At 34.7% G+C, this 27,571-nt stretch overlaps 1 protein-coding gene across 3 annotated transcripts in view; it reads right to left on the bottom strand.

The window, feature by feature from the left end:
• Window positions 1-1,362: 1,362 nt before the first annotated feature.
• Window positions 1,363-27,571, bottom strand: part of LOC150102236 (CCA tRNA nucleotidyltransferase 1, mitochondrial-like) — a 63,669-nt gene continuing 37,460 nt past the window's right edge. For all 3 annotated transcript variants that reach the window (XM_090398695.1, XM_090398694.1, XM_090398696.1), the window contains exons 4-8: window positions 27,113-27,239; window positions 25,340-25,425; window positions 19,428-19,535; window positions 11,429-11,541; window positions 1,363-5,560 (exon numbers count right to left, since the gene is read on the bottom strand). In XM_090398695.1, the coding sequence (XP_090254821.1) occupies window positions 5,171-5,560; window positions 11,429-11,541; window positions 19,428-19,535; window positions 25,340-25,425; window positions 27,113-27,239 (824 nt within the window). In that variant the 3' untranslated portion in view covers window positions 1,363-5,170. The remainder of the gene's footprint in view (window positions 5,561-11,428; window positions 11,542-19,427; window positions 19,536-25,339; window positions 25,426-27,112; window positions 27,240-27,571) is intronic.

Below are 27,571 nucleotides of genomic sequence, written 5' to 3' on the forward strand. Positions count from 1 at the left end.
TCTATTAATACTTCCACATGCTGGCAATTTCACTTAGATAGCCTCGTGTAAAATGTTCCCATATTGCAATTCCAGAAGATTCCAGTCAGTTCTCAACCTAGTCAATCTCTGGTGCAGGCAGGTACTGTACGTTTTCTACAGAAATTGCAAGATTTTAACTAGTAGCATAGAAAAAAAAAAAAAAAAAAAAAAAAAATAGACCTTATGATTCCCATTCACAATGTCAATTAAGAATAGATGATAACTGTTTGCCATACTTCCTCCCTAGTGTCTTGAAAATCGATCATCTCCAATAGCTGAGTATGTGCTCAGCTATTGGGGATGGTTAAAGTTGAAGACAAGTTGCTGGCTGATTAATCTAGAACTTTCTTCATTATTATGCTATTATATGATTTATTAACATATGGGCACCTGCATGGAGTCCGTAGACTCATTTTGTTTTTATTCTTTTTACTTCAACATACAATTTTTACTCTTTCACATTTCATGAAATTTTTTTTTTATCAAACCAAATTGCTACCACCATTGTCATTTTTTTTAATTCTAGATATACCAGGATTTCCTTGACTTCCAATTCTTCTTGTCATGCTTTATCTCCCTTTTTCCAGAACTTCAACAGTTCTGGAAAAAGGGAGTTACTGTTTCTTCCTTCCCTGGAGTTCATTTTTAATTCAATGTATTGCCTTAATTCTAATTTATAGTTGCAAGAACATACACTATCTACCAATAACTATCCAGCCACTTTAGCAATTTACAACTGATACAAGCACTGGGAATGTCCACCTCCTGCACCCTTTGAGGGAGTATTTCCACCAATGTGCAGCAGACATCAGAAAAAAATTCCTGGTACTCAAGAGGAAAACAAAAAAGTCTCGAATCCCAGGTAAAGAATAACAGCAGAGACTTCGAAACCCTAGTACTATTTTTATCCTTGTCCTTTTTGTAAAAAGCTTACTTTTATACTTCTGTTCAATATTTTCCATGCACTTCCTGAATATGTGCTCCATGTCTCTATAGTTGTAGCAACTGCATTCTGATACACTGTTTTAAATGCTTGAACATTATTTCATAGTGTGCATCTTGTGCTTCGGAATTTTCTTCAGGTGTATGTTCCAAAAAATTTAACAAGTTATATCACTAAATTATCGTGTTTAGAAATATACTAACTCTTAACTAGATGATAAGACTCATCTCTCACAGTTGTCATCCCTGTGCAAATCAGGAGATGAGTTGAACAGGAACCTATCCTGTTATGAAACCAAAGACTAATTTAATAATCAAATAATCATTAAAGAAACATTTATGGATAATCAACAAATCAAATCTAGAGTGCACTAAAAAACCTCAATGAACCAGGTAAACTTATTATGTAATGAATCTTTATTCTCTTCAATTACATGCAAAATATAAAACCAAAAAAAGTTAACAATATGGTCATCTACTCAATCTCTCACCAACTTCAGACTCTGTTTAAAGTCTGCAGCTTGGAGAGCTTGGGAGAGGGACAAGCATACAAAATAATATTTCTTGAAGAATCAACAGTATACAAATATACATAACTAGAAAACTAGTGTTAGAACGTTACAGCTTTATTTTGCATATTATAGTGACTAAAGATATCCCTAATACCAAAAAACCAGCAGTCATTTATTAGAAATACTTAATGAACTAATGCTTATTGATTATTATTTAATCATTTTAATTATGTTTAACCAATTCATAATGATCAGAATTAATGTGCCACAACTAAGCAGAATGCATATGCTTATGCAAAAATATTAGTCTATAATAAGTAAACATACAAGTACTGAAATTTACATTCAATAGAGTATCACTCAGCTTAAACTTACTATGCTACAACAGCAACCAAAGTAATCACTATTTGCAAGAGGGTTCAGAGCAGCAAAACCACAGATACAAATTTATGCACTGATCAAATCAACTCTGCACTACAATAAGCATTAAGAAAAATGAAAGCTGGTAAATCACCTGGAACTACTTAGTAAAAATTATTATTATTATTATTATTATTTGACACCTCCAGGGAGTCCAAAGACTCATCGAGGGAGAGTGTGCCAACAGCATCGAACGATTGGTCCCCTTCCAACTACTAACCGCGCTCAAACTTACTTAACTGAGCCATTAGTAGCAGAGGCTCTATCAATCGACCAACCTTTGGTGGCAAATTATATGAAAGTTCAAGTCTTAAAACATTTTATAGAATTTCATCTATGTAAATTGATTTTTCTTTTCAATATTTATATATTTTTTTATTTAATCAATTTCTCTTATTTCCAGATACTGAACGAGTCCAAATGACAATTGAAGAAAGTTAATTGTATGCAGTGGCTTGTAATGTTTAAAATTAATAACAGCTTTGAGAAGAAAGTTCACTGTTCATTATAAAAAAAGATGTGCCCAATAAAAAAGTCAATAAGTATATGGATGAAAAGTTTTAAAGAAACTGGATCAGCTAATGACAAACCGTGAACTGGGAAACCCCAAATCAGTCACGAGACTGGATGAAGTCGTGCGAATTTGAAAGGAGTCCGAAAAATATCACTGTGGCACACGTCCAGTGAGCCAAATATTCCTAAAACAACATTGCTCAAATTCCTAAAACTTCATAAACATGCTTAAAATCCAGCTGGTTAAAGTCAAGAGGAAGATTACCTTGTGAGATTAAATTTCTTTCATATGTTGAAATCAGAAATTTCCACGAATTTAATGTTTTCCTTTTCTGATGAGTCAACACTCCATGTCTGTGGCAAAATCAACCTCCAAAATTGCCATACATGGAACCAAAAAACCATAAATCTGGATACAAATGTGTGGTGAGCCATCAAAGAGTCTCGCATTATGGAACCCTTCTTCTTTGAAGAATTAACAGTTAATGGAGAAAGTTATCTTGGTCACTGCATTCACCTGATCTAACCCATCAGATTTTTTTTTTGTGTGTGTGGCAAATGTCAAATCTTGTCTACTCATCAAATCCTCATGAACTCGAGGTCAGAATAACAAACCAATTCAAGCAATCAGTGCATTAATTATACAATGTATTCCCAGAGTTCAAGAATGAGCTTGGAAGATGTATCAGCAATGATAGTGGTCATGTGGAAGTGTGATAATTAAAACTGCATTAAGAATAAAACTAAGACTTGAACTTTCATATAAATTTCACTATATGCTTAATAAATAAAACCAGTGCAGGACTTTTTAATCACCCTGTATAATAAATTACTGAAAGAAAGTTCCAGCAATAGCATTATTAGCATTCTAAAGAAACTTTGCTATAGCAAACCATCCACAATAACAAATTGCTTGTCCTAAGAATTGCTATCATAAGTTGATTGTAGTCAACAAAGTCTAGTCAGCTTGTTTCAATTCAAAGAACACAATTTGGGACATATCCTGTATTGAATTGCTAGATATGTATTATGATTATGCATGATATTCAGTTACACTGTACAAACAATAACAGTGCATATAGCCATAACCATACAGTTATCCTGTCATTACGAGATTCAACTTAATCCTCCATAAAGTGAAGGTTAGATAATTGGAAAAGCCAGATTATCTAACCCTTAGCCCACCCAATGGTATCAATATCAATGTATTACATAAGCTTCTAAACTTTCATGGGTGGGATTCTTCTTTTAAAACAAAACAAATAAATACAATATATATACACAAATATGCATGTATGCGCACACATAACTTTCTGGTCCATACAAGAATACAAAGCCAAACTTATATGCACAGAAGTACAGGTACATGTGTTTACATCAGAAGTCAAAAACATAGTACTTCAAATTTTGCTCAAATGGAGTCCATTATATATATATATATATATATCTGAATTATGCTGGATTTACATGCATTTAATTTCAGGAACAGCTTTACAAACTATAGATGTTCAGTTACACTGTACAAACAATAACAGTGCATATAGCCATAACCATACGGTTATCCTGTCATTACGAGATTCAACTTAATCCTCCATAAAGTGAAGGTTAGATAATTGGAAAAGCAAGATTATCTAACCCTTAGCCCACCCAATGGTATCAATATCAATGTATTACATAAGCTTCTAAACTTTCATGGGTGGGATTCTCCTTTTAAAACAAAACAAATAAATACAATATATATACACAAATATGCATGTATGCACACACATAACTTTCTGGTCCATACAAGAATACAAAGCCAAACTTATATGCACAGAAGTGCAGGTACATGTGTTTACATCAGAAGTCAAAAACATAGTACTTCAAATTTTGCTCAAATGGAGTCCATTATATATATATATATATATATATATATCTGAATTATGCTGGATTTACATGCATTTAATTTCAGGAACAGCTTTACAAACTATAGATGTAATAATACAAATGCCAAGATGAGACAAGGTATTTTATCTGGTGGAGTGCAAGTATACATGCATTTTTGGGAGGAAAGGACCTGCACTGCAGGTATATACTATATATTTTGCAGAACAGGAGAGAGAGAACTTATTACTACTATGCAGAAAAACTTACAGAAGCATGGATAGGAATTCTTTTTTTACAGTTTCCAATTCATTCATTTATTCTGATATTTATTATATAATATTCTGTTGAGGTGAGATTACTTATTAGCAATTGCTATTAGTTAATTGTTCAATTTCACTTTTCATAATCAGCTGTCCTTCTGTAGAGCTCTACACAGGATTAGATATCAAGAGCATCCAACTTAGTGAAACACACTAGCCAAGCATTTCCAAGATGTGACAAAAAAAAAAAAAATAATAATAATCATGTACCTTCAAACACTGTAACAATATAAGAAAACAAGCCAAGCAAGAAACATTCAAAAGTTGACTCATACAGAGGTTTAAAGAAAGGCTGTTCCTGAAAACAGAGCAAATCTACATAATTCATAAAGAACACCTTAATTACTTAGTTTACTCAAATGATTTATTCAAATCAACCATCCAAGTAAAAATTTTTTTTTTTATACCTTAGATATCACTATATCTGTCACAAAATGTCAAACCTGTATATTAAAGTTAATTAGCTCTACTTCTTTCACATGACCATTTCTGTAAATAGTTAAATAAACTGTTGCACATTTAGTTTATTAAATTTTTTTACTGGAAAAAAAAAATTGACTACACCTCTGTACTTGCTTATGCAACTGGAACTCGCTGTAGAAGCTGTTCAGCAGTCAACTTGAAGTCGCTCTCCATCCATTGCTCCTTCAGCTTTATGACAGTTCTCTGAATCATTGGTCCTCGTTGTATACCTTTTTGTAATAGCATATGCCCATTGACTGGAAACTTCGGTACTTCCCATTTAACAAAATTTTTCAATAACATTTCTGCTCCCCAGTATTTGAGCAGTTCACATGTCCATGTATGTTTATCACTTGTTTTTGTATTAGGATGTTCAATTACAAGCTGAAATAGTTTTGAAGGCTTACCACATAGTTCTTCCTTTCTACCTCTGTGGTATATAATGAATAAGATCAAATCTCGTTCATAATTTGAGAGCTTTAAACGTGCATGCAGTTGTTCTACCTATTAAAACATTTAGTTAGTAGCTGAAGACAAAATTTAAACAATTTCAACCTAATTTATTTTTTTTAATATCTAAAATTATTCATGAAATTTAAATATTTAATTTAAGTAGAAAATAGTTAAAATTAACAGGCTACATTATTACTCTTAGATTTAAAATGCTCGCACCAGGGAGAACTTTTCACCGTGTATTCACATCCCTTCAACTTTATGACAATTCTCTGAATCATTGGTCCTCGTTGTACACCTTTTTGTAATAGCATATGCCCATTGACTGGAAACTTGAGCACTTCCCATTTAACAAAATTTTTCAATAACATTTCTTCTCCCCAGTATTTGAACAGTTCACATGTCTATTGTGAATAACTATCTTAATGGCATAAAAATTTAAAAAATGCAATGTTCTAATTTCAACTCATGATTGGTGGTGTGTGTGTGGGGGAGTGAATTGCCATTGAAAATCTGCATTACATGAATCTTGGTTTCTGCACCTAATGAAGTGTAAGAATACTTGACAATATTTCACTTTATGATCTTATAATACTTACAAAAATAACAAAGGTAATCATTAAAATCACTATCTTTCTCCCCCCAACAAGCAATATCAAGGTTGTAATGCAAATACTAGCATTATGAATTGGTGTGACATTTACTATAGTTCGCCCACCGATTTGAGGTCCCTCGATACTTCTGCGCATGTCAGAAAAAGGAGAATCCATTCCGATAATAGGGTAATCAGTCTGTCTTCTGGGATGTAATAATAAACAAACTGAGTTTGTTTATTATTACAGGTTGGAAAATTGAGCTTTTCTTTTACGAACATTGCTGTTTTTAAAGTATAACTATTTTGCTTGTATAACAGTTGGAAAAATGTACGTAGAGTGTTAATACGTGCAAATACTGCGTTCTACATAAAACAATGTCACTTCGCTCCATGATAAGTTTCCTTTTATTCTGGGATTTTTAAAACAAAATCCGATTTCATGAAGTATTTTCCTTAAAGTTTCTCTTTTCCAAGGAAAATTAATTTTTTCTTTAAGCACAGGAATCAATTTCGGAACAGTTGGCACTCTTTTCTCGACCACGTAAAATTCGTGAATAGTTCTTCTTATAACATCTACATCAAAATCATTCAAAGCTACGGTTTCGATGGTTTTCTTTCTCTGGCGCTTTTTTTTAGGAGATTTAAATTTTGGCTTACCTTCACCTTTTGATTCCCTATGAATTCTTTTAACAGTCGACCCCGATACGCCTGCAATTGCACTTGCACGTTTTATGACTTGAGAAAGGGGAACAAGAAGACGGCCTTCTGACGATTCTTTTTCGCAGAATGTCAGCACATTATTCAATATTCTTTTGCAAGAGCTACTGAAACGTGTAACAATAGAACTTGTTGACTGTACTGGATCCACCATACAAATTAATAATAAAAAAATAATGCAAAAAGAGAACAAAAATCAAGCTAGTACTAGTACAGCGACAGACAAGAAAGCACGTGATTTCGCATGTTGGCGACCAATTCGTACATCCTTCATTTCTTTCTCCCCTTCAGCATGAATCGACCATTCTTGGCACCAAGCCAAGAAGGGATCTAGAAATGGTGGGCGAACTATACTGAAGATATTTTTAAAGTTGCTTGGAAAAATGGGGAGGAACATGTAAAACTTCTTGGAAAGAAAGCTGCATGAGTATTTATATTTACCAGTTCAGTGGTTAATGCAAATATTAAACCGAGGGGATATAGTTTCTGTTATGATCTCTCCTATTTAAAATTCAATCAAACTGTAAATAAATAGTCATGTGTTTTGGAAATTCCTGCACACAAGATTAAAATAAAAAAACTCCAATACTATAACAGAAGCCACTGTTAGTCTCATTTTTGGAGACATCAGTGATGAATCTCTCATCTACCCGAATACATGTGGCTACATTAATTTGCCAAAATTTCATTAAGACCAACTTAGTTCTTTTGCTAGTTACAATTCTGAACTGTTTTCAGAATTACTTTATTAGTAATTGTGAAAACAGAGGCATATAATATAAGTTTATTCACTATTTTAGTACTCTAAGGGAAGGTGTGAAATTCAACACTTATAGAATGATTAAAACTTTTGATATATCCACTACAGTGATACAGGTCACATGAATGCACAGTTGTACTTTACTTTATAAGATGGTACAAGTTAGGTCAAAATTCGATTAGATAACTCAAATAGTTTTGAAAAATCTCCTACCACATTGGGTCTCTAGGATAGGATGTCCACATTTTCTAACTGTTGGACACGCACACACACTTTACTGAATGTACAGTAAGTTCAACCTTTCATGATTGAAATTCATATAAAAATTAAATATGTTGAATCAATTTTTTCTGAATTTCTAGAATGCAAGTCTGAAATGACCGGTAAACCTGAAATCTACAATTTTATCTAGTGTGATCAAAGCCACAGATTAACCCAATAAAGTATTAAATCAACATGAGGAATGTAGACTTCAAAGACTTTTAATCACTGAATATAGAAAATTAATGACATAAGATTGATATGTTGAAGTATATAGAATATTTAATTTTATTAGTGATTAATTGTAGACAATATTTAAATTCCATTTCAACTCAAGTATTTTCAATGAGAAACATGATACTTTCCACACTTTTCTTTTTTTAATGTGAAACTGAATTTATACTTTATTCTTCTAGTGAATTCTGAAGACATTTATAACTGACACTGAAGACAATCTTTCATAAAATTTATTTTAAATTTTTTTGATTCACATTATGCACAGCTCAAATTTTACTTATGCAAAGAGAGTATGTTCATTAATTGGCTTCTTAAATAAGCGAATTATTTATAAATAATCTTTAAAACGATTTGCAAAAATATAAAACTAAATTTTATATAGATTGAGTTAAGCTGAAATCGATGTATAGTCTTGAAAAATCTTTCAGCAATACAAATGCAAACTAGTCTGCTAGTTTATGATCCTGCAATATGAATCTTACCAGTCTTGGAGATTCTGTATTTATATTTCAACTAACTTGAAATTATTAAAATAACTTTATGCTTGCCAAAATGACAACTCCCAGATAATATGACTAGCAAAATTTCAGAAAATAGTAAACTGTTTGGTAGATTCGCTTTCCATTTGATGCACAACTTAAAACTGCAAATACTCAATTTTTAATCATAGATAATAATAGAAAGTACCATGACTCGAATTGAATGTGCAATAATACAAAGGGTATTTGAAAAGTTCATGAACAGAGAGAGCACATGAATCACCAAAATGTTTGACATTCTAACCTGTGAGAAATGTAATGATCACCTATCAATTAGTATTTGATGGGTAGACCATCCAAGCAAACGTGATAAACAGTAAAAAGGCATCATGCAGTCAAATATTTCATAATACAACTCCAACTAAAATTAAAACCAATATAGCTAATATCAAGGGAAATTTGCTCCTTTGTTTTTGATGGTAAAAATAGAACATGGCAAAGAGCTTAGAAGATGACCCTTGCTGGAAGCTCTACTACAACAAATGAAAAAACAATTAACAAAAAAAAAAAAAATTCATGCTGTAGCACTGAAAAACTGTTGAATTAAGATGCATGAGAATGACGAGGCCATAGGCATCAACTGAACCGGTGCACTATATTCTAATCCAAGAATTAGGTATATCAAAAAGCATCTGCAAGGTGGGTCCTCATGTTTCCTTATATGAAAACAAAGTTTGATGTCAAGAATATCTAGAACATTTTAGATAGAAGTCATCTGATTTTCTGAAGAGTTGTGTCTACTGATGAGATCTGGAACTACCACTATAAACTAGATGAAAGAACAGTCTAAACAATAGAAACATCCAATCTCCATTGCTGAAGAAAGCAAAAGGCAGATCCATTGGCTAGCAAAGTAATGGCATCGGTATTCTGGGATTCCATGGCAATAATGATGATCAGTTATCTTCTGAAGGGCCAAACTATAAACAGAGTACTATGCTAGCCTTCTACAGCAATCATATGAAAAAAATTCATGAGGCAAGGAATGGACAAGAAAAAGATGCTGTTTTTCATCATGATAATGCATCAGCTTATGCATCAACAACTCCTGTGACCAAACTTTTATGAACTTAGCTTTGAACTGTTGTCATGACAAATAACTTGGTGGAATGTCACTGGAAATCACGTTAGTGGCTTAATGGAGTGATAAAGCACTGATAATGGATTAAAAATAATACTTAATTCTTCCAATATTTCATCTCTGTCACCAAGACATTGTCAGGGATCACAATATGAGACTTGTAATGCACACACACAAAGACAACAGAGAACTAAGTGAAACATGGACAAAAGCCAAGTGTCCTAACTAGGTGGACACCTGTTGGTGGGATGATGTAAAATGGGGATCTAGAAGCATTAGTGTTTCCCATATTTTGGGAAGTTTAATGCAACTATATTTATTTAAATTTTAGGCTGATTTCTGAGAGCAGCTGCAAATTCCAAAAAACAGTCTTTCTCTCTAGATTTACAGTGATGGAGCATGGTGGTCTTTTTCCAATTGATTCTATGAACCATATCCAAAGTATGGTCTGCAAGGACCGATTGACAATAGTAATTACTGCAGCTGTATTTCCACCCCTTCTATGCAGATGCTGGCTGATCTTTCTGTTTGTCCATAGTAGGCCAATGAACTATATACTCCAGGAACTAAGAAGATTAGGTCTTTAACAGAACAAATAAATAAGGTAGCTAGTTTCAAGTGAAGCTTGAAAGCTATGCAGCTTTTATTTCTTTAAGATTCTATCTATTTTTTCTGAAGTGTCTTTGACACAGGAGGATGGTAGCATTACTGAAATCTTTCCTGAGAAAGTCAAGGATTGATTGATTTTTTTTTTTTTTTTTTTTTTTTTTTGATACTGTGGGAACTGTAGCCATTTATAGGCTCTATTGGTTAGTGTTTTAATGATGTTATATTATTGGGGGGGGGGGGGGTAAATGTATCCGCCTGTATAAGTGGCCTTCCTATATATGGAAACAGACAGGTTACCATTGGGTAGGTGTATTATCAAGGTATCACAAAAGGCTAAACTATTATTAGTTTCCTTTTCCATAGTAAACTGGATTCTAGGGCGAAGAGTGAGGTTAGAGAGGAAAGAGTAATGCATCTGGGCCACGATACCAAGTAGAGAACATCATCCACATATCTAACGAGATAGGTTTTTGAGGGGATGAGTCGAGCTTACTTTTCAAAATATTCCATAAAAAATTTGACAAGGGAGGTTGAGAGAGGGAGAACCCATAGAGATACCATCTATCTGTTTATAAATTTTGTGCATCCAAGAGAAGCAAATAAATATTAATCCTTTCTCAGTGCTGTCTCACTCCATTAAGTCTCTAATGGGTTTCTCCTGGCACTTAAGCCTTAACACACAGGTCACTGAAAACTTTGATAATCTGATCAATTTCTTAAAAGCCTGAAGAGTTTCAGGAGGTCCAAACAGAATGATTCAATTAAAGTATATTGTGAACTATGGCAACACTCGCCCACAAACTACTGAGCTGTCTGGATAAAGTCCTATAATGCTATGCTAATGAATTGCTAAAGCAAAGTTTGACCTTAATAAGTTATTCTAGTTATAATTTCATGTTTTGATTACCCTTTCAATAACATTTTGAGCAAATATGACCACTGTATCAATGTTTTGAAACAATATGGAGAGGGACAGAATTATGAAATTCAAATTTGTTTGGTTTGAAGTTGATTATTAGCAGACCCTTAAGGTTCATATTAACAAGGGATTTCCTTACCATGATGCACACATTATATAAATGCTTACATGCACATAATAATAAATACATTTAAAACTTACTTCTTTTGCAGTGTTAAGTAATGCAGCTAAAACTGTTGCAGACTGAGGTTCAAGTGAAAGTGCTCTATGACACACTCGCTTAAATTCATCAGTGTGAGGATGCTCTGGTAAACCTGTGTAAGAATAGAATTATTTAAATTAAAAAAAAAATCTGTATAATGAAAAAGCAACCTAAGTCATAATATCCTTCACCAGCTAATGATATCAGAGTTTAACTTGAATAATGTAATATCATCATCATTAAATGTTATGTTTCTAGGTATGCAAGAAAATTTACTGCAAACAATTCACTAAAGAAATATCATTTGAAAAAAAAAAACACAATTCTAACAACTGTTAACTGAAAAGGAATTCACCAAAAACACAATTCATAACTACAAATCATAGATCGAACAGCTTACCAACGACAATGTATGGGAGAAATTTCACGAAAACAGGGATTAATTTAATTACTAAAGTGAAAAGTAACAATAATAACAAGAATTAGATCCAATAAAGTGTTATTTAATCATCTTTTTCAATAGCCCACCTCCAAGAATATTTTGCCATCTCCCTGATATTTATTTTCTGTTTTTACAAGGTCTTCCCATGAGTTCTGTTTCCTAGTTTAACACAGTGCTTTTTCTTATGGTTTTCTCTGTATTCTCCAAGAACCCTAACTGACTTACTTGCCAGGAACTTATAATATGCTTTCTTCTTTACCTTCACTGCTTCTAACTTCCTGAGTCTGCCATGGATTTATGATTTTTCTATCCTTGCAGACAACCTCACCACATGCCTCTCTGGCTGAATCAATCAGTTTTCTTCAGGGTTTGCCAATGAATCTCCAAGGTTTGATTCTTTGTTTTGTAACTTTTTCATTTTTTTATTGAATAATGTTTGTGTATTTTAATCTACAGTTCACATTCGAAAGCTACTCAACTTGGATTTGTTTTAAAAGCTTCTTGCAAACTCTTCTTTTCAATATGAAATTCAATTTTATGCTGCTCAAGACTAAATGGCAATCACTTCCAATTTTAAATCCTTTGTATACTCCTGTGTCCTGAACTAGTGAGAAAATCTCACTATCCATTATCTGAGTGAGACTTTTATTTCTTGCATCTTTTCTCCAGGTGAATTTGTGCACATCTTTATGTTGAAAGATGGTGTTAATGATAACTAGTATACATTCTGAACAGAAAAAAAGCAAGCACTTTACCATTATTACTAATCACCTATTTACTGTATCTGTAACTTAAAATACTAAAAACAAACCATATTTTGCAAGAATAAATTTTTTTTTAATGAATTCATCATCATCATCATCATCAAATTCCTGCCATGTACCCTCAAGGGGTGTACAGGATATGACAGCACTACATGAAAAAAATTACATCATTATTAATTTCCTATCTACAATTTTCCTCCAAATCAGTTTGTTACTTGTCAAGACTCCAACATTATCAGATCTTATATTTCTATCGTCTAACGCACTTTGTACCATATCAATCCACCTATATCTTGGTCTTCCTCTGGGTCATTTTGCTGCCAACCTGGCAAAGAACACTTGTTTTGCTAATCTTTCCTCGTCCATTCTGTTTAAGTGACCATACCACCTGAGATTAGCTCTGCTAACGCATTCCTGGATGCTGACAATGTCAAGTTCTTTCCTAATATCCTCGTTTTTAATATGATATTGCCATTGATGCCATCTGTTCAGGCCTATAATCTTTCTCAGGACTCTCATATCTGTGGTCTCTAGTCTTTGGTCAAGTGTTTTACTTCTGACCCAGCTCTCAGATCCATAAGTTAAAACTGGTTTGAACACTGTCTTGTATACAGCTAATTTAGTGTTCCGACTAATTTCTCTCTTATTCCATATGAATTTATTCAATTGACTTCCCACCATACCAGCTTTGCTGATTCTGTTGTCTATTTCTATATTTAATTTACCGTCTTCAGTAAAAATCGTGCCTAAATAGCTGAAATGTTTTACTTGTTCCACAGGTTCTCCATTCACAACACAGTTGACATTTTCAATGATTCTGCCTATTTTCATTGTCTTTGTCTTTTTATTGCTCATCTTCATACCATATCTATTACAAGAGCTATTCAATTTAGTCAGAGAATCTTGCAGACTTGTAGCAGATTTATTTAGAAGTATAACATCATCCGCATAAAGCAAAGAGCTGACATTAACATCTCAAATTTTGATATCATGTTTAATACCACTATCCTTCATAATGTGATCCATATAGATAATGAATAACAGAGGGGACAATGTACATCCTTGTCTCACACTAGATTTAACATTAAACCATCTTCCTGTACTTCCTTCAATTCTGACTGCTGACTTACAACTCAAATAAAGACTAAGTATTGCTTGATATAATGCCCCATTGACACCATATAACTGCAGCGTATTGAATAGCTTCTCTCTTGGCACCTTGTCATATGCCTTTTCCAGATCGACAAAACTTAAATACAGATCTTTGTTATATTCCCATGCTTTCTCGACTATTTGTCGTAAAGTGAAGATCTGATCCTGACAGCCTCTATTTGGCCTGAATTCAGCTTGTACTTCACCAAGCTTTTCTTCCACAATTCTTCTCAACCGTTTCTCAAGTATACTTGTATAGATCTTGCCAGGAACACTCAGTAGGGAAATACCTCTGTAATTCTCACATTCGGTTTTATTACCCTTTTTATATATGGGTACTATGAGAGCTCTACTCCAATCATCGGGAATTCGTCCCTCTGTCCAGGCTTTCTGAACTATGCAGTGCAGCCACTGTAATACTCTTATACCACCATACTTCAGCATTTCTGGTCGAATATCATCTACTCCTGCTGTCTTTCCACATTTCAAGCCTTTGATGGCCTTTTCTACTTCTAGTATGGATATGTATTCCTGACTGCATGCCTGGTCAGTGTTTTTTACCACTGTGCTGTCATCACTGCTTGTTTCATTTAGCAGTTTTTCAAAGTAATTACTCCATACTTCAAGGATATCTTTTTCTCCCGTTTTCATTTCACCTTTATCATCTCTAATTCCTTTTACAATACTCTTTCCTCCATTCTTAAGCTTCTTCAACAACCTCCAGAATATTTTGCCACCTTCTTGATATTTATTTTCTATATTCTTGCCAAAGTCTTCCCATGACTTTTGTTTAGCTAGTTTTACATAGTGTTTAGCATTCTTGCATTTGTCTCTGTATTCTCTAAGAGCACAAGCTGACTTATTTGACAGGAACTTTTGGTATGCTTTCTTCTTTTCTTTCACTGCCTCTTTAACTTCCTGTGTCCACCAGGGAGTTCTGATTTTTTTATCCTTACAGATAACCTCACCACATGCCTCCCTGGCAGAATCAATCAATGTTTTCTTCAGAGTTTGCCACTGAATCTCCAAGGTTTGATTCCTGTTCTCAAACTCTTTCATTTTTTCTTCAATAATCTTTGTGTATTTTAGCCTACAGTTCACATCTGAGAGCTGCTCAACTTTTATTCGCTTTAAAACTTTCTTACATTTTATTCTTTTCAATATGAAATTCAATTTTATCCTGCTCAAGACTAAATAGTGATCACTTCCAATTTCAAATCCTCTGTACACTCTGGTGTCCTGCACCAGGGAGAAAACATCACTATCAACAATAACATAGTCAATGAGACTTTTCTTATTCCTAGCCTCTTCTCTCCATGTGAATTTGTGCTCATTTTTATGTTGGAACATGGTGTTAGTAATAACCAGTCCATGTCCTGAGCAGAAATCCAACAGATATTTGCCATTATTATTAGCTTTGCTCTTTGCTCCAAATTTTCCCAAAATATTTTTGTATGTCTCACAATCATTTCCTACTCTGCTATTTAGATCCCCAACAAGGACCAACTTTTCATTTTTCATTGTGTCAGTTGCTTTTTCTAAAGCCTCAAAAAATTCCTCCACTTCTACCTTAGTAGAACCTTCTGTGGCACCATAGGCACAAATAAGTATCATTGTCCAGTTCCCCATTCTCATATTTGCCCACATTACTCTACTTGAGACTGACTGCCATTCTAGAAGATTAGCCTTATATTTTGTGTTGAATACTATGGCTACTCCTTCTTTTCCTTGATTATCATTGCCTGAATATAACATTTTGTATTTATTGCTCAGAAAGATCTCACCAGTTTTGGTCTTTTTTGTTTCAGTCACCCCTATTATGTCGATCTGGTACTTATCTAATTCCTCAGCTAGCTCCATTTCTTTGCCATTCAGGCTTCTTACATTGATAGTACCGATCTTTAACTCTGGTGATGTTCAATTGGGGTTTATTTTCAGATTTGTTCCAGTAGCTGACTTTTCGCTGTTCAACCTGGTTCCCTGGCGAAAACATCGGGGGCCTTGTTTAACCGGGCGACTCCCCAGCCGGCATGAAATTTTGTCATGTTGTACCATCATTCTATATTTTGGTTTAACCAATAAGAATACAATTTGGTCGGCTAAATCCCAAATTGCCAGCCCATCCTCATCCGTTCAGTATCCAAGTAGATGCCCAACAGGGTGCACCACGAGAAGGTGAGGATTGGACATTAGGTCAGAAGCCCTGGTCGGTTCTCTGCATTCCTTTAAAGGCTATGTGGAGGTCTCCTCTCAGTTATACAGCTTTGACCCTTAAGCTTATGAAAGGAATTCATCAAAGTTATCAATGAACTTTTTTTTCCCTCTGATATTCTACACGATGAATTCTTGTTTATCAAATTATTGAAAAGCTAGTCCATCAAATAAACTAATTTGTTAAATTGTTTTTCAATGAACTGTTTACTCAAAGAATTGCTTCTATGGTGAATTGTTCAATGAACTGTCATTCGATAAACTGTCTTCCAGTGATGAATTTTCATGGAACTACATTTCCATCATGATAAAAAAAAAACAATAACTGAAATAGCACGAGATCAAATCAACTACAATCAAAATAACAGAACAGTTTTTATTAACCAATTTCAGGAAAAGAATAGTGCTTTCTTGATTATATGATAACTTAGCCAACAGTTCTGGAAGACTTGGGTCAGAAAGAAAAAACTAACAGCCAGTTACCAACAGTTGCTCTAGCTTTGCTGTAACATATAGTGAAACAGACACCACTCCTCAATGGGGGGGGGGGGGAATGCAACGTTAATTGCTCTGGCTAAATAACTTTCAGACCTAAGGACTCTCAAAAAATATTTTAATGAATTAAGAAATTAAAATGCCTGTGGATATTGTTTTTGTAGTTCCACAGAATTGAAGTAAATGGAATGAAAGATGAATGGAAGTAGCAGAGGTTTGGTAAATCAGTAAAACAACAGCAGGTTTAAAAGAAACAAAAGACAGATGCTAGTTCTTTTACTGACCATCTCTGATCAACTGATACCAACGAACTGAATGAAAAGCATCAGAATTTTTAGGAGGTTTTAGGTGTGCCACTCCAAATGTACAAGCAGTTTTCCAAGGTTGGACAGATTTGATTTGTACAAAGTAAGTAGACAGACTATGAAAAGTAATTTTCAGATTTAAGAAAAAAAGGATGCCAAGTGGATCCTGACCAATAAAATCCATATTAGTAGTCACTGATTAGCTGACTGTTCTCTAGGTGATGAAGTTGATTGCTGATGACTAACTACTTCAGACAACTGAGATGAAAGCAATAGGTCAATAGTTTGATATGGGCTTACTTCCATACTATAAGGTGGATGGCAGCTGAATATAATGTAATGTATAGATGATAAATAACAGGTATTAGTTCAGGAGTACATTTCTTGAGCACAACTGGTGAGATTCCCCAAGGACCAGAAGCCCTTTCTGGTATCCAGGTATTCAAGCTTCTCGTGTCCTTCTGGAAGGCCATAGGAGGCATGCAATGCAGTGTTCATGGAAGACCTCCATCATTCTTTTCATCCATCTCCTGCATACATAACCAAGGCAAATCACTTCCTCCTTTACCTAGAACACTGTGGATTTGAGCAGAATGCTGGATGAGTGAAGAGGATAGCAAGGAATTTGGGCTGGGAGATTAATAATTTGCTTTAGGTCATTGTTTACACCACGTGCCTCAGCTGTACTTCTAGCTTGGCTAGTGAAACTGGAAAAAGGAAACTAGGTGGAATTGTTCATTAGTCACCAATAACCAATTAGTAGTTGGACTGCAGGAAATCAAGCTTCATGAAGTAGTAGTAGAAGAGATCAGAATGATTTTCAGAACTGATAGAGCAGTACAGACAGAAGATGAATGATATATAATGAGGCAAGGAAAATCAGATTGCAAAAAACCACAGGTACCACCTGTACCTGTGGTTTTTCTATATGATAGAAAAACCGCAGGTACTGTGTTCAACTATATGATATGATTCATTTCACCCTTGTGGTGAAATGAATCATATCATATAGTTGAATAGTTAAAGTGGGCAATAGTTATTGCAGTAGTTCGGAGTCGACTCAATCAGATTTGGATATCTGAAGGAAATGGTGTTGTGCATTCAAGACAGATGTCAACAGATCCACCAGTATGTTCAAAGTAGGCCAAGCTCCAAACCTCTATACACTCCAAGATGTGCGAAAGGATGAAGATGATCCTTAGGAGAATGGATGAAAGTAGCTAGCTGAGTGTGTGGTTTGAAGATGACATGGAGACTATATTTGCAGAGAACTTTAGCTACCTTGTCAGATGTACCCGACAAGGTAGCTATAAGGAATAGATAAAAGATAAATGAAATGTTATAATTTCCACTACTTTTATTTTGCATTTATAATTAAATAAACTTTCTTGAACTAGTACTTTATCATCATATCAAGAGCAATGCTGAAAATAGTCATAGCAGTGCATAATGGTGGAGACTGGAACATGAGTCGCTTCATGTATTTTTGAGCATGTGCAAGAGCAAAAAGAATGTTATGGAATGTTGCTGAGCATTCAGAAGAATGCAAACAGAACACAGCAAGAGGAAAATTGTTGAGTTTGTCTTCAATATATGAAGACTGAACAGAAACTAGAAAAAAATTTAGAAATGGAAGACAGTAGATATTCTTTAAGAGAGATAAATGAAGTTTTTAGCAGTCATTAATCCATGTAGAATTTATTTCAGTTAAAACCAAAATGAATTTTATTGTTCTCTAGCTCATATAGAAATGGACCTAGTAAAGTTTAATTTTTAGGATTCTCAATCGTAAGTTATTGAAATTATTGTCGGGGCTTTAGTTATTTTTCTTTAATGGAGCTTACTGATACTCTCAGAAAGTGAATCGAGTTTATTGAAGCATCTTAGATGAAAGTGTTTCTTGATTTGAGATGAAAGAGTTGCCTTATGTTGCTATCAAATAAAAAGCAGTTTGTGTTAATCTTTCTCTTGTGTGAATTCACAAGAAGGAATATAAGTTTGTTGGAAGCAAAAGACTGAAATCTCAGAATTTCTGTCTATAGACTAATAACTATTCCTTTATGTAATTGAAAGGAAGTTGTGTAGATTGAGGCATTTTGTTTATTATTATTATGAAGTTGTGATCTGATGCATGTATTAACGTTTGCATAGTTAAGCTGTATTTATTTTGTGTTGTATATACAGTATTTGTTTTATCTGTAAATTAAAGATTTTTAATTGGCTATAACGTGTGTAAAGACTCAATTTCTTAATAAGTTTAATGAATTATTAGGATAATTTGATGTTGAAATATGTGATATCCTGGGATACAGAGCTGTGTGCAAGGCTAATTTGTGATTTAGCTCAAAATTTAAAAGGAAAAACTCAAGAGAGAGAAGGGAATATTTTACTAAGGGAGCAACATGATAGAATTGCATGCCACCCCACGCAGACTACATTATAGTCAGGAATCAAAGTAGTTACTAATTTTTCTGTTAAAATTAGTTTAGACTCATTAGACAAAAAAAAGACACTGCTACTATAGTATTTAACTCATTATGCAAAAAATCTTGTATTTTTTTTTTTTTTTTGTATTGTTCTACAATTCTGTGCCTGATGAAATTAGTTATATTATACAGTAAATAGTTACCAAGAAAAGGTGCCATTCCTAAATCAAGCATTCTGAGTATAACATGTTTACAATGATTACCCACGCATATCTTCTTTAACTCTACCCAGATTCTTTCTCCTGAGATACCTGTAGGAAGACAAAAAGTTGATTATGAAGAGTTAGCTTAGTCTAATTACTCAGATTCAATTTATTTCACATTAAAATATTTGAACAAAATTTACTAACACTTGAATTCTATCACATACTGCCAAAAAAGCAAATTAAAGTTGAGCAGCATTCAGATGTGAACTGTAGACTAAAATACACAAACATTATTCAAGAAAAAAAAAACTTAGGCACAATTTTTAGTGAAGATGGTAAATTAAATATGGAAAGGGACAACAGAATCAACAAAGCTGGTATGGTAGGAAGTCAACTGAATAAATTTATATGGAATAAGAGAGAAATTAGTCAGAACACTAAATTAGCTATATACAAGACAGTGTTCAAACCAATTTTAACTTATAGATCTGACAACTTAGAAGTAAAACACTTGACCAAAGACTAGAGACCAAGATACGAGTCTGAGAAAGATTAGTGGCGTGAACAGATGGCAATATATTAAAAATGAGGATATCAGGAAAGAACTTGACATCGTTAATATCCAGGAATGTGTTAGCAGACTAAATCTCAGGTGGTATGGTCACTTGAACAGAATGTGAGAGGAAAGATTAGCAAAACAAGTGTTCTCTGCCAGGTTGGTAGGAAAAAGACACAGAGGAAGACCAAGATATATGCAGATTGATGTGGTAAAAAATGCCTTAGAAGATAGAAATATAAGATTTGACAATGTTGAAATCTTGACAGGTAACAGATTGATTTGAAGAAAAATTGTAGATAGGAATTTAGTAATTATGTAAATTTTTCTTGTAGTACTATCATATCCTGAAATGTATCTTGAGGATACATTTCAGGAATTTGATGATAGTAATGATGCTATGATACATAAAAGAATTCAAATATTCTGCATTTTGACATTTTAAATGCTTAAAAAATTACAACTGAAGATTCTAAATGCATAATATTGATCTTGTTCATGAATCAATTTCTTAATCCATGCAGAAGCATTGACAGCCAACGCTGGGTCCAGGAAAAAGAACTTACCAGGCCCTCTGAAGTGAGGGAAAAAACCTATGCTTGGGCCCCCTAAAAATTGTGGGACTTTACTGCCTTCTCCCCATCGGGGGTGAACCAAGTGCAACACCTTTAATGGAGGTGTACATGGGTTGAAGCAGATCTGATTTGCAGAGTGGATAACAATTCATTTCATTAAATTTATCAAAAGGACTTTAGTTCTCTACACTGTTGATTAGGGCAGAACATTAAATGCTTTTGTTGAGCTTGCCAAACTTCAATAGCAGTTTGAGTAGTGGATTAAGATAAGGGCTTCATGTTGGAGGCTTAATGGATTTTTTTACAACACTCAAAAAGAATTAAAATAGAATTTAATACTTCCTATATTTCGTCCTAGTCACTAGGACATCTATGGGGATTACAAAAACAATTAATGTAACATATACACAAATAACAAACAATACTAAGCCCAACCACGTGGGTGACACTAAAGTCCTATCTAGGTAGAGCGCCCTCTAAGGGCAGTAGTAGGTGGCCTAGAATGTAAGGTGGGAACTCTGGTGATGAGTGTTTCCCAAATCTTCGGAAGCTTAATGCAACCGTATTTATTGAGATTTGGTTGGTTTTTGAGAGCTGCTGCTGCTTCTAAGAAAAGTCTCTCTTTCTTGAATTTGCTGTGGTGGAGCATGGTGGTTTTCTTCCATGATACCCTGTGGGTGGTGTCCAAAACATGGTCAGCCAAGACTGAATGGCCATAGTTGTGTTTGAAGATGTAAGACTTGCGTTCCTCTAGACGGATGGATGCTGATCTGCCTGCCTGTCCAAAGTACGCCAGCTTACAGGAACAGGGTACTTTGTAAACTCCAGGCAGAGAGAGAGGGGGTAGCTGATCTTTCGTAGAACGGATAAGGGTAGCAAGTTTGCGGTGGGGCTTATATGCTGTGTGTAGGTTGTACTGTTTTAGTATCTTGGCTATTTTTTCGGATGTGCCACGGATGTAGGGTGTGGTGATGGCATTTTTAAAATCTTGTTGACGATAAGGACGGGGAATGGGGGAGGAGTTGATTTTTTTTTTGATACTGTGATCGCTGTAGCCATTGGAGAGGAAAGTGCTATGTATGTGGTTAAGCTCAGTAGTGAGGGCAGTTCCACTGGAACAAAGATTGTGGGCTCTCTTGGTAAGAGTTTTAATAATGCCATATTGTTGAGAGGGGTGGTGGTGGGAGAGTTTGTGAATGTATCTGCCTGTGTGTGTGGGTTTTCTGTATACGGTGAAGGTAAGTGTATCATTAGGCAGGCGTGTGACTAAGGTGTCTAGGAAGGGAAAACAATTGTTCTTTTCCTTTTCCATAGTGAACTGGATTCTTGGATGTAGACTATTGAGATGACTGAGGAAGGAGTCTAACGTGTCTGGGCCATGAGGCCAAATAGAGAACACATCATCTACATATCTTAGCCAGATAGAAGGTTTGAGTGGAGCTAAGTCTATGGCTTGTTTTTTCAAAATCTTCCATATAGAAATTGGCAGGGGAGGGGTGAGAGGGGGGGAACCCATGGCAGTTCTCTCTATCTGCATGTAGATTTTTTTGTTCCAAGAGAAATACCCAGAGTTAATGGCAAAGGAAAAGAGATCTAAGATGTCAGAGGGAAAAACGTTTTCTAAGTGAGATAATGTGTCAATTAAGGGAATATTGGCAAACAAAGAGGAGATATCAAAGCTTACCAATATGTCTGTCTTATTCAAGGTTAAATTTTTTGTGAGGGCCTTAAAGTGGGTCGAGTTTTTTATATAGGAAGGGGACCTTCCGGTGAGGGGGATCAGAGAGTTGGTCAGCTGTTTAGATAGTCTATAGCAAGGTGCATTGGTGGTATCTACTATAGGCCTGAGTGGGGAATTGGGTTTGTGGATTTTTGGTAAACCGTATATTCGGGGGGGGACGGGAGCGGAAAGGTTTAAGTTTTTTCGTGACGTCAGGGGGCAGGAAGATACTTTTTTGAGTAAGATTTTTAGTTTCTTAACTTGTGTTTTTGTGGGGTCGTGTACATTCAGAGCTCTCCACCGTTCTTAACCCTGAACTTTCGTCAATTCTCTCTGGCATTTCGGAAACTTCCGCACAGAGAGAATTCCAAAAAATAAAAAAATCAAGAAATATAGCAACCTTGTGAAAAACAAACCACAACCACAAATTCAACCGCTCCAGACAGTAATAAACCTCTTTTATTACTGTCTGGAGTTTATTACTTACAGTAATGTTTATTACTATCTCTATTTTCAACGACGATGCTGTCAGCGCCCTTTGCCTCGGCCGTAATTTTGCCGTCGCTCCGAAGGAAGTGCCGGTGCTTGACGTAATGGTGAACATCGAACGTGGAATCGGTTGCTTACCGTCGGAGATAGCTAACAACATCAGACTTGACGTAGCCAACATCCTCGCGCATTCTTCGCTGCCAAAAAGTAATTTATCATATGCCCAACGCATGGCTCTCCTGAAACTAGGTAAAGAAAAAAGTATTGTCATCACCAGAGCAGATAAGGGTAATGCCACAGTCGTTCTTAATACCAGTGAATACAATCGTAAAATGAACATTATCCTCCGCGATCACGCTACCTACATCCCGCTAGAACACGACCCCACAAAAACACAAGTTAACTAAAAATCTTACTCAAAAAAGTATCTTCCTGCCCCCCCTGATGTCACGAAAAAACTTAAACCTTTACGCCCTCCCCTCCCCCCCAAATATACGGTTTACCAAAAATCCACAAACCCAATTCCCCACTCAGGCCTATAGTAGATACCAATGCACCTTGCTATAGACTATCTAAACAGCTGGCCAACTCTCTGATCCCCCTCACCGGAAGGTCCCCTTCCTATATAAAAAACTCGACCCATTTTAAAGCCCTCACAGAAAATTTAACCTTGAATAAGACCCTCTGACATCTTAGATCTCTTTTCCTTTGCCATTAACTCTGGGTATTTCTCTTGGAACAAAAAAAATCTACAAGCAGATAGAGGGAACTGCCATGGGTTCCCCCCTCTCACCCCCCCTTGCCAATTTCTATATGGAAGATTTTGAAAAATGAGCCATAGACTCAGCCCCACTCAAACCTATCTGGCTAAGATATGTAGATGATGTGTTCTCTATTTGGCCTCATGGCCCAGACACGTTAGACTCCTTCCTCAGTCATCTCAATAGTCTACATCCAAGAATCCAGTTCACTATGGAAAAGGAAAAGAACAATTGTTTTCCCTTCCTAGACACCTTAGTCACACACCTGCCTAATGATACACTTACCTTCACCGTATACAGAAAACCCACACACACAGGCAGATACATTCACAAACTCTCCCACCACCACCCCTCTCAACAATATGGCATTATTAAAACTCTTACCAAGAGAGCCCACAATCTTTGTTCCAGTGGAACCGTCCTCACTATTGAGCTTAACCACATACATAGCACTTTCTTCTCCAATGGCTACAGCGATCACAGTATCAAAAAAAAATCAACTCCTCCCCAATTCCCCGTCCTTCTCGTCAACAAGATTTTAAAAATGCCATCACCACACCCTACATCCGTGGCACATCCGAAAAAATAGCCAAGATACTAAAACAGTACAACCTACACACAGCATATAAGCCCCACCGCAAACTTGCTACCCTTATCCGTTCTACGAAAGATCAGCTCCCCCCTCTCTCTCTGCCTGGAGTTTACAAAGTACCCTGTTCCTGTAAGCTGGCGTACTTTGGACAGACAGGCAGATCAGCATCCATCCGTCTAGAGGAACGCAAGTCTTACATCTTCAAACACAACTATGGCCATTCAGTCTTGGCTGACCATGTTTTGGACACCACCCACAGGGTATCATGGAAGAAAACCACCATGCTCCACCACAGCAAATTCAAGAAAGAGAGACTTTTCTTACATTCTAGGCCACCTACTACTGCCCTTAGAGGGCGCTCTACCTAGATAGGACTTTAGTGTCACCCACGTGGTTGGGCTTAGTATTGTTTGTTATTTGTGTATATGTTACATTAATTGTTTTTGTAATCCCCGTAGATGTCCCAGTGACTAGGACGAAATATAGGAAGTATTAAATTCTATTTTAATTCTTTTTGAGTGTTGTAAAAAATCCATTAAGCCTCCAACATGATGTCCTCACAGCACTTAAGCCTCTACACACGTAAGATAAGGGCTGAAGATTTGATGCTATCATAAAATCTTAAGTTTTTATAAAAGGCCTTCACTGTTAAACTTTTGACAAGTCAAATACATTGCTTTGTTCATAGCACTCTGCCTTTCCACCCATATGTTTCTGAATACAATAGATCTATATTCAAATTTATAAAATTCTCAAATGAGATAATAGGATACTTATTCAACAAATTATTTAGACATTAAATAATTCATATCTTCATATCATTTTACTTCCAAAAACAAACAAAAGCAATTTAAACAAATCCCAACAATTTTGGACTACCTGTGGTGCAAACAGTTATAATCTGCTACATTCACATTTCTTATTAGTCTTTCAAGAATTTGAGATGATCATAAAACAACAACTACCAATAAAAGTAAGGAGGCAATAATGCCTCCATGATAAGCTGCCTACTGGCAGATGTTTTATGGCCGTTTTGGGGTTGAAACATCAAAATTGAACTATGATGAGATTAGTATAACAAATTCTATCTAAACACATATAAGCAAAAAACAAACGAAATTTAGAAATATATTTCATTTGAAATGCCTTTATCATATGTTAGCTAAAACATAAATACACAGCTTTTAATATAGCAAAAACTTGAAAGCATACTTACTTTTTAACCCACCCATATTTTCTCTAATTGCCGTCAAATTAGTTTCTTCATGAGAATCTGGTTCAACAGATATTCTACCAAAAAACCTGCAGGAAATCAAATATTGAAAATTATATATTGCAAATGAATTTTTCTTTTCATTACACTCCAGATACAAGTGATAATGGCAGCACTCACAGGTTTCTCTTAAATGCAGTATTTTCTCATATGTTGGACATAGAGAGTGGTCCAAATAGTGGTTAACAAGCTGGTCACCATTAAACTCATTTCAGGAATGCAATTTTAAAATAACCAAAGATTTAAGATGTTGAATGAAAAAAAAAAAAAATAAATAAAATAAAAAAAGTCACGTTTTATTTCAAATTTTAGCTGGAAATTTTCCTTGGATCTAGATTTTTATTTTCCCCATTTGGTATTTCAGTTCTACCTTGTAAACAAATCTGCATATAAAGTCAAAGTGTCATGCAATATTCACCTTCTCAATGATCAACTGAAGCAGTTAAGCTTTTTTTTTTTTTTTTTTTTTTTTTTTTTTTTTGTGTATGCATAAAATTCTGGGCAGTTCCAATTATGATCAAGTGCATTTCTTCCATAAAAAAAAAAAGATGTGCAGTACATACAATCACACCGTCTGGCATTAGAAAAATGCCAAGTGGGATAAGTGTGATTTGTATACTTATTTTTCTTGACTGGGTTATCATATTTCATCTTCTGATTCAAACAATCCTACAACTGACTAGTTATAGCAAACTTACAGAGATTAAAGGATTTTTTAGTGGATAGCATTGTTATGAACTTTAAAAATGGCATTGAGCTTATGCAACTACAGAGTTTAATAGTTTGTTATAACAGGATTTGTTACAGTGAGAGTTGGTTGTATATATCTCAATATTCTTCTTTCTCCATTCCATTAATTTCTCATTTCATATCTACAAGCTTTGTTTTCCAAGAAATATGTTAATATTGTTCACAAAAAAAAAAAAAATTTATATATAGCAATTGGCTTCCTTGGAATCTTCCTTTTATACAAAACTCAAAATTGCAATGCCTTTTATAAAGCAAATTATAAACCTATTCTAGAAATGATTTTGTAAGGGTCAAAAGCAAAAAAAACTTGCATCATCTTCCAGCTTCCAAGCTTTGCACTGATGCATTAATACGCACAAAGCTTTTGTTTACTTACTTTTCCTCAAATTCTTGTACTGATGATCATTAAATGTCCTACCATTCCAAACTTACAGTTTTCTATATTACCAGAAAGATCAGAAGAATGTTGTCTAAACACTATTCATTGGTATTTATCTTATGGCTTGTAAATCAGCCCATATTCAACTTATACTTGAAAGAAATACAATCCTTCACCAACAAGTTACCAATTTGCTCTTACTTTAATTCTTCCAGCAAGAACTGAGAAATCCATAAGCAATCTGCCTCTAGGCTTTCTGGAAATCTCTCAATCAATAAACATCTCCATAGTATGAATTCAGCCACCTATATAAGAAGACCTTGTTTTTGCTACCAGCATTTGGAAAAATACCATCAAAAGAGTTTGGAGAAACTAAGTGGTTTCTCAAAAAAAAGTGGTTTACTATGATTCTAAATTAGATCAGTTAGTTATTCATTTCTATGGTTTCATTAATGTCTTTAATCGTAAAGCAAATTTTTCATTTTAGAAAACCAATCAATAAAAATAACTTCAGGTTCTTTCCATAAACCTTTCTCCTTTTAATAGATTATTTTGTGCAGAAATAAGTATTAAAAAAGTGAACTTACCGGAAATATCTTAGTATTCGTAGATAATCTTCTTTGATACGTTCGGCAGGATCACCTACAAATGCAACTCTCCTTTTCTCTAAATCATCCACACCATGAAAGTAATCATAAATTTTGCCATCTAACCCTAGGATGCGCAAACAGATATTCAGAAGGATTTAAAACTAAACATACCAATTACTGTCAATAATAAAATACTCAACTATACATTATTTATAACTAACATTAAAGCATGTTAGCCAAGATTTTCTAGTTCAATTAAGCAAGGTCAAATTTGCCAGCCTGGTTGACCCAGTTTTTTTTATTTTTATTTAAATGTTGCTCCCTCCCATTAAAGGTTATTTGCAAAACCTATATTACATTTAGTACTATGGGTGGACTAAAAGTTTTTTTTTTCTATTATCATTATAAAATATATATATTTTGTATTCTGTAATCAATTTTTTACATAGTCCAGAA

This window comes from Typopeltis vanoorti, chromosome 10 (assembly GCF_054136105.1).
Source record: "Typopeltis vanoorti isolate ZY-2024b chromosome 10, IOZ_Tvanoo_1.0, whole genome shotgun sequence".
In the NCBI taxonomy this organism is placed as follows: Eukaryota; Metazoa; Arthropoda; class Arachnida; order Uropygi; family Thelyphonidae; genus Typopeltis; species Typopeltis vanoorti.